The 12182-nt window shown below is 38.3% G+C and overlaps 1 protein-coding gene across 1 annotated transcript in view; it reads right to left on the reverse strand.

The window, feature by feature from the left end:
• The window catches only part of mettl24 (methyltransferase like 24), a 74061-nt gene extending 73382 nt beyond the window's left edge, over positions 1-679 (reverse strand). The window contains exon 1 of the mRNA XM_033648175.2: positions 218-679. Within this exon, the coding sequence (XP_033504066.1) occupies positions 218-541 (324 nt within the window). The 5' untranslated portion in view covers positions 542-679. The remainder of the gene's footprint in view (positions 1-217) is intronic.
• Between the last annotated feature and the right edge of the window lie 11503 nt (positions 680-12182).

A 12182-nucleotide genomic window follows, 5' to 3' on the forward strand; every position in this document is an offset into this window, starting at 1 on the left:
AGGCGCTCATTGAACATGCATTGATTCTGCTGCCTGTTCTTCCTTCATCACCCTCCTGGGATTACTGAGCTTTAAGCCAGTGACTCACAGAGATGGAGTGAAAGCTCCTTATTGAGCCGCTCTGTCTCCTGCTACACTGATTTAGGATCAGATAACCGTATAAGAATCTTAATCGCCGCAATTAAGAACTCAGAAGTTGACTGGTTATTAAACATACCTTTCTGTGCGGGCGGAGAGGTGGGCAGCAGGGCGGCGAGGGCTCCTCTCTGTCTTCATCCTTCTTCTTAACTTGGCCGTCCTTCTTGAGTGTTCGGACATATGAGACTCTTCTTTTAAGGCTTCTGTCCTGGTCTTCTGTTGCCGGTTTGGTTCGGCTTTGTTGGCCCCTGTTCTGACTGGACTGGGTGGGACGTCCCAGGGGTGCAGGTGCTCCTCGCCAACCTGTTTCCAGGTACACATGAACGCACACACACACAGCTGTGAGCAGGACACCCAGACGCAGCAGCAGTCCCCGTGTGAGTCGCTCTTTGCCCATGTCCATCTGGTATACTTCTCAGTCCATGTCCTCAGCTAGAAGTTTGCCTCTATCCCATTCTTCCTCTCCTGCTTATTAAAGAGTTGTGCTTCTCCTCTCCTCTCTTCTCTCCGTTCCTCCAGGTCCAGAGTCCACCATCAGACCAACAGCACCAAGTTAATGAAACTCAAACATGTCAAGGACGCCTCTCCTCACCACTCATTGCACATGTGTGTTCCTGCATCATAGCTGTAATGATTTTCTGCATGCTCGCGTGTGTGTCATGAGCCTCTGCAGACACATTCAAAAGTACAATGTGTGCCGCCCTCTTTGAAAACTTTGCGAACTCCCTCCTCAAACACACAAGTCCCCTCCCCCCCCCCCCCAAACACACACGCCCCTTTAATTTGCTTTCTTTTTCTTTCTGTCAGGCGCAGATCACACACACGTACACACACACACACACCCCTCTGTTGCTCAGCTCCCTCCCTGGGGTTGCCTCTCCCGCCCCGCAGACTCTCGGGTTACTGTGTAACTCTAGATATGGGCAGGGCCTGCAGCACGGGCCCATGCAGGCCCGGCTCAGCGTTCTCACCAACCGGGGCAGCTCAGCCTGGATTTGCATGTTTGTAATTTTTTGGCTGCGAAATGTATGAAAATTGGATATGAGGAATATTAAGGAGAAAATTTGATTTTCACACTGCTCAAGGATTTATATTTCCCACAAACATTTGATGTCAAGAATCAGTTTCTGACCATGTGTCTCTCTTGCCACACTGAAGACTTTGCAGTATTTAATCATTAATATTATAATTCATAGGTGTGCATTCCTGAATTAATTCTCCAATAGCTGGCACTTATCACCTTGTTCTTGAAATCTCTGGCAACTTGCTGACTCCAGCTTCTGTGTTTCCTTGCCAATAGTTCCCCCCCAAAAATGGATTTGTCAGCCAACATTGGCCTCATTGTCTTTTCAAGTTACTTCATTAACTTTGTCATTGATTTCCCTCCAAAGACCACTAAATCTGCCGTTACTCACAAACAAATTAATAATCGCAGTTCCTTCTTGTGCGGCCCGTTTATTAAATATGTTATTGATATTTTAGACTGAAAGAGGACACATCATTTATCAGGCCTGCCAAAGCGGATTAGTTTTGGGACGGAGAGAAAAAGCACAACAGTTTCAGTTGGAGGGAAATTAGGATTTGCCTGGCTTCACAGAACGCCCTGACATGGCTGAATCTAAGAAAAATAATACAGGATAATGATGAGGCTGTTTTCTCTCTGACGTTTGGAATCAATGACAAACTTTTGTGTTCCAGTGTTGTTTTATAATTAGCTCTCTACTGCCCTCTTTGGAGTAAAAATAATATTTCCCCTGCCTCGCTGTTAGTCCTTTCTGAGTGCTTACACACTGTGACTCTTGAAGCACCATCTCTGAAACCATTAACTTTGTGCCAAACTGAATGCACATTCTCTGCTTTACTCACAGTTTGTAATTTCATAACACACTTCCAATAAAACTGTGAACACAACTCACTGCATTACACTCAGGTTGTTGTTTAACATTAGTCTCTACATTGCACACACTATTTTGCCAATTGTCCTGGCACATTAAAACACTTTCAGATAATGAGTTCACTTACAAATTAGAGCCTGAGCACCATAAATATGCCACAGAAAAACATTTGGAGAACGATAGAGGCCAATGTGGGGCAGAGAGATGTGAATGAAGTCTCATGGCCAGACCCACAATAAAGTCCAGATTTACTTTAATTGAACTGAATTGAATTTTATTTTGTTTGATTTAATTTTATTTAATTTAGTTGATTTTATTTTACCTTATTTTATTTCATTTGATTTCAATTTAGTTTAATTTAATTTAAATGATCTTTATTTTACCTTAGTTACTTGAATTGAATTGAATTTTATTCTATTTAATTTTGTTCAATTTAATTCAATTTGATTTAATTTCATTGATTTTATTTTACCTTATTTTATTTTATTTCAATTTAGTTTAATGTGATTTTGTTTAATTGATTTTATTTTATTATTATTATTATAATAAATAGTAATTATTTATTTTCTAACAGAAATGTCTTTTTTTTTCTTCTGCTGCTCTTTAGCTGTTTGAGCAGTGTTAAAGAAACAGTGTGTACGATTTAGGGGGATTTAGTGGCATCTAGTGGTGAAGATTGCAGATTGCAACCAGCTGAAACTTCTCCCTGTTAGGATTCCTTCAGTGTTCATTGCTCAGGAGGTTTTTACTGGGAACTGAATTATCCGCAGAGGTCCCTTCATATTCAAAACAGAGAGACTCTGTGATTTAAACATATAAAAACACTGAATAAATTAGTTTCATGTTACAAAGCAGTGTTTATCCCACACTGTTCAGCACCTGCATGTGTGCTCACACTTTCTCTCTGATAACTTAATGTGTGCTCACCAAAATCTCTGATGTATGGAGGGGCAAGGTCATTTAAAGCTTTATAAACAAGTAAAGCAACTTTAAATCAGTTCTAAAATATACAGTTAGGCAGTGTCGTGACTTCAGCAGTGGGGTCCTTGTTTTAGTCGACACTCTGGCTGCAGCATTCTAGACTAGCTGTAGTTTTCTTATTGACTTTTTGAGTAGTCCAGTGAAAAGAGAATTGCAGTAGTCTAAACAGCTGGTAATAAAAGTGTGGGTGAGAGTTTCGGCATCTTTCTGGGTTAAAAAAGTTCTGTTCCGAAGACAAAAAAAGGATGTTTTGATGACCGTGTTAAAATGAGAAATCGGAGTCTAAAACCACTCCCATGTTAGTAATATCAGTTATAATGTGCTTGCTCAGGCCAACAAACATTGAGTGCAGTTTTTCTCCTGCTGCTTTTGGTGCAATTAAAAGAATCTCTGTTTTTTTCTTCATTTAGCTTTAAAAAGTTTTCCATTCATGTATTTATTTGACACCATTTCTTTGTCCATAAGCTACTTAAAGTGTAGGCGTTCATTTACACAATCTCTGCTGCCACCCAGTGGTTAGTCAGGAGCACTAAGCACCGCCATATGGAATGGATTACAAATTAATGTGAGTGTGTGAGTGCCTGAAGTGATGTAGGTCAAATGGTAATTGAACTGATAATGGTACTGAAAGCTGTGAGAGGATTAGGAAAGAATGCACCCTGTAAAACTGACAGGAATGATTACATTAAGCAGAGCCACGATATATAAGAACATACTGCAAAGCTTAGGTTCTGTGTTTTTACACGTGTGCATGTACAGTACAGAGTGGGGCAATGTGTGTCTGGAGGTGGAGGTATGCACGACTGTTTCTGTTGTGTGTCTTCGCACGATAAAGTCCAACTTTCATCCTGAAAAGAATGAGGAAAATGACTCAGAGTGTCAGACACATGTTGTGTATCATGCACAAAGAGAAAATGTGTTTTTGTTGTGTTTTTTTCAGATTGAACAAAACAGATTTTTTTTCTCTCTGTAGATAGCTTTACACATGTTGCATTAATTTGTCTGGATTTGGCTGAGATCTGCCTCCACATGGAATGAATTCATGTCTGGACACTTTTTTTCCTCCTCTCCTCTCCTCTCCTCTCCTACAGTAAGGTCATGTAAACTCAATCCACGGACTCCTTCTTATTTAGCCGTGCACAGATTAGTCAGCACAAAGTTCAAGCAGAGGTCAGGCAGAGGCCCACTGTTACCTCCACACGCTGACTAGATACCATTAAGGGCATTGTGCTCCTTGGATGTTATCTACTGTTTGATTTTAATGACAAAAAGTATTGATCATATTGGCAGAAAAGTCTCTATCACGACACACTATGACTCAAATCATTTAGTCAATCACACACAGAAGGTGCAAAAAAGCACTGTCTCAGTAGCTAGATATACGTGTTTTGAAGTGGTATTTTACAGTGGCCTTGAGGATCAAAAAAAATAATAATTCAGAAAACAGCACAACAATTACAACACACCACATTTCACAAAACACAAAATTGACAAGACACGACATTTCAGAAAACACTACTACATTCCGGTTTAAGTCTCACCAAATGCCACCACATGTTGTGTTATGTGAAATGTTGTGAAATGTTGTGTTTTATGTTTTATTTTGTTTTTGTGAAAAGATGTGTTTTGTGAAATTTCTTTGTATTTTGGGAAACGTCGTGTTTTGTGAAATGTTGTGTTTTGTGAAATGCCATCCTATTTTGAGAAATGTCATTGTTTTGTGAGATGTTCTTTGGTGAAATGTCGTTTTTTTCTGAAATGTCGTGTCGTTTTGTAAAATGTCAGTGTTTTGTGAAATGTCATTGTGTTTTGTGAAATGTGTTTTGTAAAATGTCAGTGTTTTGTGAAATGTCATTGTGTTTTGTGAAATGTGTTTTGTGAAATGTCACGTCGTTTTGTAAAATGTCAGTGTTTTGTGAAATGTGTTTTGTGAGATGTCACTGTGTTTTGTGAAATGTCGTGTTTTGTGAAATGTCGTGTTTTGTGAAATGTCGTTGTGTTTTGTGATACGTCATTGTTTTGTGAAATGTCATTGTGTTTTGTGAAATGTGTTTTGTAAAATGTCAGTGTTTTGTGAAATGTCATTGTGTTCTGTGAAATGTTGTGTTTTATGAAATGTTGTGTTTTGTGAAAGGTCATGTTGTTTTCTAAAATGTCAGTGTTTTGTGAAATGTGTTTTGTGAAATGTCATTGTGTTTTGTGAAACGTCGTGTTTTGTGAAACATCATTGTTTTGTGAAACGTGTTTTGTGAAATGTCGTTGTGTTTTGTGTAATGTCATGTTTTGTGAAATGTGTTTTGGAAAATGTTGTGTTTTGGAAAATGTCATGTTTTGTGAAACATATTTTGTGAAATCTCTTTGTGTTTTGTGTAATGTCATATTTTGTGAAATGTGTTTTGTGTAATGTCATGTTTTGTGAAACGTCGTGTTTTATGAAACGTGTTTTGTAAAATGTTGTGTTTTGTGAAACGTCATGTTTTGTGAAAAGTCGTATTTTGTGAAACGTCATTGTTTTGTGAAACGTGTTTTGTGAACGTTGTGTTTTGGGAAATGTCATTGTTTTGTGAAACTACGTGTTTTGTGAAATGCTGTTGTGTTTTGTGAAACATTGTGTTTTGTAAAATGTTGTGTTTTGTGTAATGTCGTGTTTTGTGAAACGACGTGTTTTGTGAAATGTTTGGTGAAATGTCATTGTTTTGTGAAACGTGTTTTGTGAAATGCTGTTGTGTTTTGTGAAATGTCATGTTTTGTGAAACGTGTTTTGTAAAATGTTGAGTTTTGTGAAACGTCATGTTTTGTGAAAAGTTTCATTATTTTGTGAGTTGTTGTGTTTTGTGAAATATCTTCGTGTTTGACCTTCAGCGCCACCGTAGTAGTTATAGCCTGCAAATAGACTGATCATAATACCTATACTTAATCCAAAAATAAGGTGTTACAGGCAGATACAAAAAATAATCCAAGCCCCCTGGGAATAAGGCGTGTAGGGCAGTGCAACAACACAATCATCATCAAAACTACAAGAAGAAAAGAGTGAACCCAGCACTGACTCACAAACTGAGTGTGCAGGTGTGATTACAGGCTGTAAAAAGATGGGAGGTGACGTTAACAGATTATGAGAATTCTTTTAAGGTTCAGAAATTCAAGATAAGGAGTGCGCGCTATGTGCAGGTGGGATTTACCTGATGCTATCTTGTAAACAAACAGCAGGTCCTCTGATATGTGGTGTGGTGTATGCAGGTTTCACAACATGCTAAGTAAAACTAGATTAGACTGGACCGAAGTAGGTCTGCTTAGGAAAAATAACGTTTTTTTCTGGATGGAGGACACACAGGGAGGTGGACAAGTTTATTGCTCAGTGGGAATCAGCCAGTTGTGACAGGAGCAGACAAGTGTGTGTGTTTGTTTTTGGTTGTAGCCCCTACACACACACACACAAAGTACACAAAGTCTAATTAAAAAAAATTTATGCACACACTGGCACATTTAAAACTCTGTCCAGTATCACTGTAATCAGCTCCTAGAAAAAAATATAACTTTAAAAACACTAAGTCACAGATTGATTCAGTTATTGCAGACTGATTAAGAGTATATACTGTATATCTGGGGACGTAAAACAAATCTGTACAGGTCTCTTTCTTCCACACCTTCAACAAACGATAGAGCAGAACAGGACATGTACAAAAGCCTTAATACAATACCTTCAAAACAAGTAAGGTGGTAGACCGCAAACATACGCTGATTGGTCAGTGGGAGGAGAGAGAAGCAGGTTGAAGTCAGCAGAATGCAGCTTTTCAAACTAACTGATCGAACTCCAGTGCTCACTGACCCACTGTCAACAGCACACACTGGAAGTTCTCCTCCTAAATTATTAAAATTACAGACAGAGCCAACACGTTTCAAGTCATTGCTTATGATATAGGCCTTTAACATATACTGCTGAGCAAACACGTAGAACATGACAGCTCCACTTGCACTTTCTGATTTATGGCAACAGCTGTTTGTGCCATAAATCAGTAAATCCCCTTCTAACCCAACTCATCTCCTGTGCCATCCAACTCTTCGGCACACAAAATAAAATGTAATTTGGATGCCAGAAAAGGCTGCTAATGAAACCAGAGCCTAATTAATACTGTGCAAATGATTTGTCGATGTTTAAATGCCACACTTGGAACACTGAATATTGAAAAGAAGACCTTTGTTCATTTCAAGCTCACACACTGTTTATAAAGTGCCGGTCTGCATGAATTACCTGTTTTAATTACACCTCTACTGTTTGAATATTTCCCAGCGGAGGAAGGGGAGCAGATGGCGAGTCAGCGCGATGGCAAAAGCAAACACAGTCACAGTTTGTAGTCCTGCTGGATCCAGCCGAGGCGAGGTGCAGTGAGTAAACAGCCACAACCACTGCACATCAATCATTAATAAAAGGCTTCAATAGGAGCACTTGCAGACACAAAGAGGCTGGCTGAGGGTTCAAGAGGCTTTTGTGTCAGGAATTAGCCTGTGGTTTTCTACAGCTAAACACAGAAAAAACTGAGACAGTTGTTTTTGGCCCCAGGAACAAAGATCAATAGTCAGCGCTCACCTTGACACCATGACACTAAAACCTACAAATCAAGCCAGAAATCTTGGTGTAGTTCTGGACTCAGACCTAAATTTCAATAGTCACATTAAGACAATTACTAAATCAGCCTACTACCACCTTAAAAACATAGCAAGAATAAAAGAATTTCTGTCTAAACAAGATACAGAAAAACTTGTTCATGCTTTCATTTTCAGCAGGCTGGACTATTGTAACGGTGTCTTCACAGGCCTGAGTAAAAAATCAATCAGACAGCTGCAGCTCGTCCAGAATGCTGCTGCCAGAGTCCTCACCAACACCAAGAGAGTGGAGCACATTACACCAGTGCTTAAGTCACTGCACTGGCTTCCTGTGTGTCAAAGGATAGACTTTAAAATCTTGTTACTTGTCTATAAAGCACTAAATGGTCTTGGGCCTAAATACATCTCTGATATACTTGTACGTTATGAAGCATCCAGACCCCTCAGATCATCTGGAACAGGTTTACTCAGTGTTCCCAGGATCAAAACCAAACAAGGTGAAGCAGCCTTTAGTTTCTATGCTCCCCGCCTGTGGAACAAACTTCCAGAATATCTGAGGTCGGCTGAAACTGTCAGCTCATTTAAATCAGGGCTTAAAACATTACTATTTACTGCAGCTTACCAGTGAACTAGATATGTAATTTATTGTTAGGATAATCTGTAGCTATTGTTTTTACATTTGTCTGCTGTTGCTTTTGCTTTATGTTTGCTTTTTAAATGCATTTTCTGCACTGTTTTTCTTGCTTTTAGCTTTTGTTTTTAATGATCTATTGTTCCTTTAATGTTTTATCTTAACGTATTTCTCTTATAAAGCACACTGAATTGCCTTGTGTATGAATGGTGCTATATAAATAAAATTACCTTGCCTTGCCTTGTGGTTTTTGGGGATTTGTCTGATACGCCTTTGTGGTGTGCACCAGAGTGAGTAAGCTGGGATGTTGAAGATGGTGGTGTATCTTCACAGTATCTTTCATTAATCACAAAAGCATGCACGCTTGCACGGATTCATTCGCACACTGATAAAGGTGAGGCTTATACTGTACATTCTGCTAAACCTGTGTCACATAAAGGGTCTGAAAAAGTCTGATTTACCCTTACTAGTCTACTGTAAACCTCTATATGGCAAACACTAAACCCAGAAATGTTGTTTCCTATAAACGTTTGTGATTAAAATGTCATCTATAGGCTCAGCAGATGTGATTAAGCCTGGTTGCAAAGAGATGCATGTTGGGCTATTTGAGTAAGGTAAAACTTCAATTTAACGCCCAGTCCCACTTAAAAGCCTGGTCCCTTTTACAAGCTAGGGCTGCAACGATTAGTCGACTAATCGATGACTAATCGACTATTAAAATAATCGGTGACTATTTTAGTAGTCGACTAATCGGTTTGAGTCATTTTTCATAGAAAAGTACTATAAAAGTATCCCAAAATACTCTTACTGCAGCTTCTTATGTTCAGATATTGGCAGCTTTACACACTCTCCCATGACGGTGAACTAAAACCCTTTGGAGTGAGTACGAAGACATTAGATGACATCATTTTGGGGACAGACCAACATTTTTCAACATTTTAACACATTTTTCGATAAAACCGTAATCGTTAGTTGCAGGCCTTTTACTAGCCTAGTGTAGCTACACATTTTGACAAATAAAAGCCCCTCTCAATTAGAGGCCTGGTCTGGTTGCCAAACAGTTCATTTTTTATGGAAGTTCTTGGATGTATAAAACAGGTTGTCGACTACCCACTTAAGCTAACGATAGTTAGCTGCTTCGATCACACATACAAATATAAATACTTTAAATGTTGTCAGTTTGACGATGTTACATATTGTTAGCTCGGTTAGATTCTCCATTATTCAATCGTTAAGTTCATTTTACTGAAACCGTGAACACCAAAGAATAAAGCATTCAGATTTACTAGCATGGGTCTTCGGATGTATAAAAGCGGGTTGTTGGCTACCTCAAATTATGTGTCCATTCCTTGATAACCCTGTAAGTTATTCATATTCCTTTAGTCTGTAAGGGTCCTCAGACCAAAACAATCAAAAGCATTGTTCATAAAAATTAATCAAAGTTGTGCGTATTGTCTTAGCAGGACAAAGTGGTGATGTGTTAGTATGCAGAGTGCCGTAAAACTCTCTCATTCTCTGATGTGCTGTCTGTTGGAGCTAGATCAAATGAATGATTCATAATTGATATATTATATGAAGCCTAATTTTTAAACAAGTAATATTCATACTGGTTTAAATAAACAATTTGATTGTGGTTCCTCATCTTTGCTGAGCAACAGTTTTGTGTGAAAGGAATAAAAGACCCGTCCCAAACATAGGCCTGTTGAGTTCCAAGATTTAAGCAAATAAAAGCCCGGGCTACTAATTGAAATTTTATGGTAATAAGCATAATAAGCTAATTAATTACCAAAAAACAGTAATGGCTATAATTTTGCTTCTGATTAATGTGGAAAGTTTATCTAAGGTCCAAGTCCATGTTGGTGATGTCCAGAAAGCCACCTGTTACCATGAAACCTTTCCTAAAAAATGTAAAATAAATAAATAAATTAAAAAAAGGTCAAAATCCTTTTAGTCAAGTCAGAAAGGTGACCTTGGAGTTTAAATTTATGTTTCCACATCCAGAAATCCATCTTTTGTCCTGAATAAATCACGCAACCTTTTCTCATTAGCATGATTCGTAGGTGTGTAATGGTACACAAAGAGACTGTTACACGAGAGACGGACTGGTGACATGAGACTGGAAGTGTGTGTCACAATTTTGGTCTCAGCTTCAGATCTGTTACACCCCTAATAATGAGGTGTTTCTAACATCAGCCGATGTGCGAGGACATTTGCATGCTAGCAATGCTCAGTATAACCAAGTTTCACCTCAGTCAATTGTGAGTCACGTAAGCCAGTAATGGAAGAGTCTTTGAACTGTTTTTTTGTTTGTTTGTTTTTTTTACATAATTTATGCAAACTATGCTAATAAGGACAGGTTAAATGACTGCACCATGGTAACAGGTGGATCTTTGGACATCACAAACATGGACTAGGACCTTGGATCATCTTTCTAAATTGCTCAGAAGCAAAATTGTAGCCATTTCTGTTTTTTGCTAATGAAATAGCTTCATAAAAAAAGAAACAACATTTCTGGGTTCAAGAAATTTCCAGTCAACTATAAAGACTAATTGGTGCCATTACAAACTGTGCTCATGAAGTCCCACAAACACTCACATTCATGCCAAGACATGCAACTCAGGCCAGAGTTTTATGATTGTTTCTGAATTTTATGTAGAGTTGAAATGATTAAATGATTAAATCAAAAGAAAATGAATTCATTCATTCATGCATTCATTTTCCGTAACCGCTTATTTTTTTGGGGTTTTGGACAAATAGTTGGACAAAACAAGCTGTTTACATATGTCACTTTAGACTCCAGGGAATTGTACATCTCTTACTATTTTGTGACTTTTCACCGACCAAACAATCAACACTATTCTTTCACTATTCATTTGACTCGTACTTCCCCAGACTATCCATGAAGATGAACCATGAAGAACTAATATTTTGTTATTGAGTGCCAGGTGGACAAAAAGATACCAAAGATAATTTTACAAGCTCACAAAAGTGTGTAAAAAATGCAGGTCAAAAATTACAGACAGGGACATAACAACTTTTAACGTTCTTGTTTCAACAATACAAGTGTAACGAAGCATTCAGGGTTTCTGTAAATGTGCGAAGAGCACATTATGACTTATTTAGGACTTGAAATTTAAAGTTCAGAGTGAGTAGAACAAATGGACAGAGGGAACTACAGTAAGGATGCAGCATATTGCTGGTTTGAGATCAACTATGACCTTGGAAAGATTCTGAACTCAGCAGCTCATAACCACTACACTTAAGTTGTAAACCCCAGCCATATTTACAGCAGCTGCATGTTGGCTTTTGAGAAGGCTGATCCTGACAGGGTTAACACCTCCAAAAAAATATGGCTCCGTGATGTCAGAGACCTGACAGTATACTAGTGGATGTAGTGAAAGGGAGGCCAGTTTGCAACAAAATAAACAGGTATGCTTCTGCAACCCCCACCCCTAATACATAGAAATAAAGCATTTCTGTAATTTAAAGAATTAATAAAGAATTTCTGCTAGGCAACCAGACCAATTATTTAACTGAGACAGGCTTTTATTTGTCAAAATTCATGTAGAAAAGTCACAAACTGTTTGATAACTTCCTGGGGGGGAGGATCCAAAAACACCTGTTTTATACATGTCCCCCTCATTGCTGAAACAAAAACCCCACCCTTGACGTTTCAAAGAAACATACTGTTTAACCTGGAAACTGTAGCATAGTGGCGCACTGGGGTCAGCTGAGACAGTTTCTTTTATAAGAACAGTGCTTTATGAATGCTTTTATGAACATAATAAAGATGTTTTAAACTGGAATGTGTTTATAACTTTTATACTGCCAAAAGAAACCCAACACACACACAGCCTTGATTGTGTGATGATGTCACAGCAAAGAGGGTTAACTTTCCTTAGGTGTTATGTAATAAGGGACTGTTCATCACTTAT

This window comes from Epinephelus lanceolatus, chromosome 13 (genome assembly GCF_041903045.1).
Source record: "Epinephelus lanceolatus isolate andai-2023 chromosome 13, ASM4190304v1, whole genome shotgun sequence".
Taxonomy (NCBI): Eukaryota; Metazoa; Chordata; class Actinopteri; order Perciformes; family Serranidae; genus Epinephelus; species Epinephelus lanceolatus.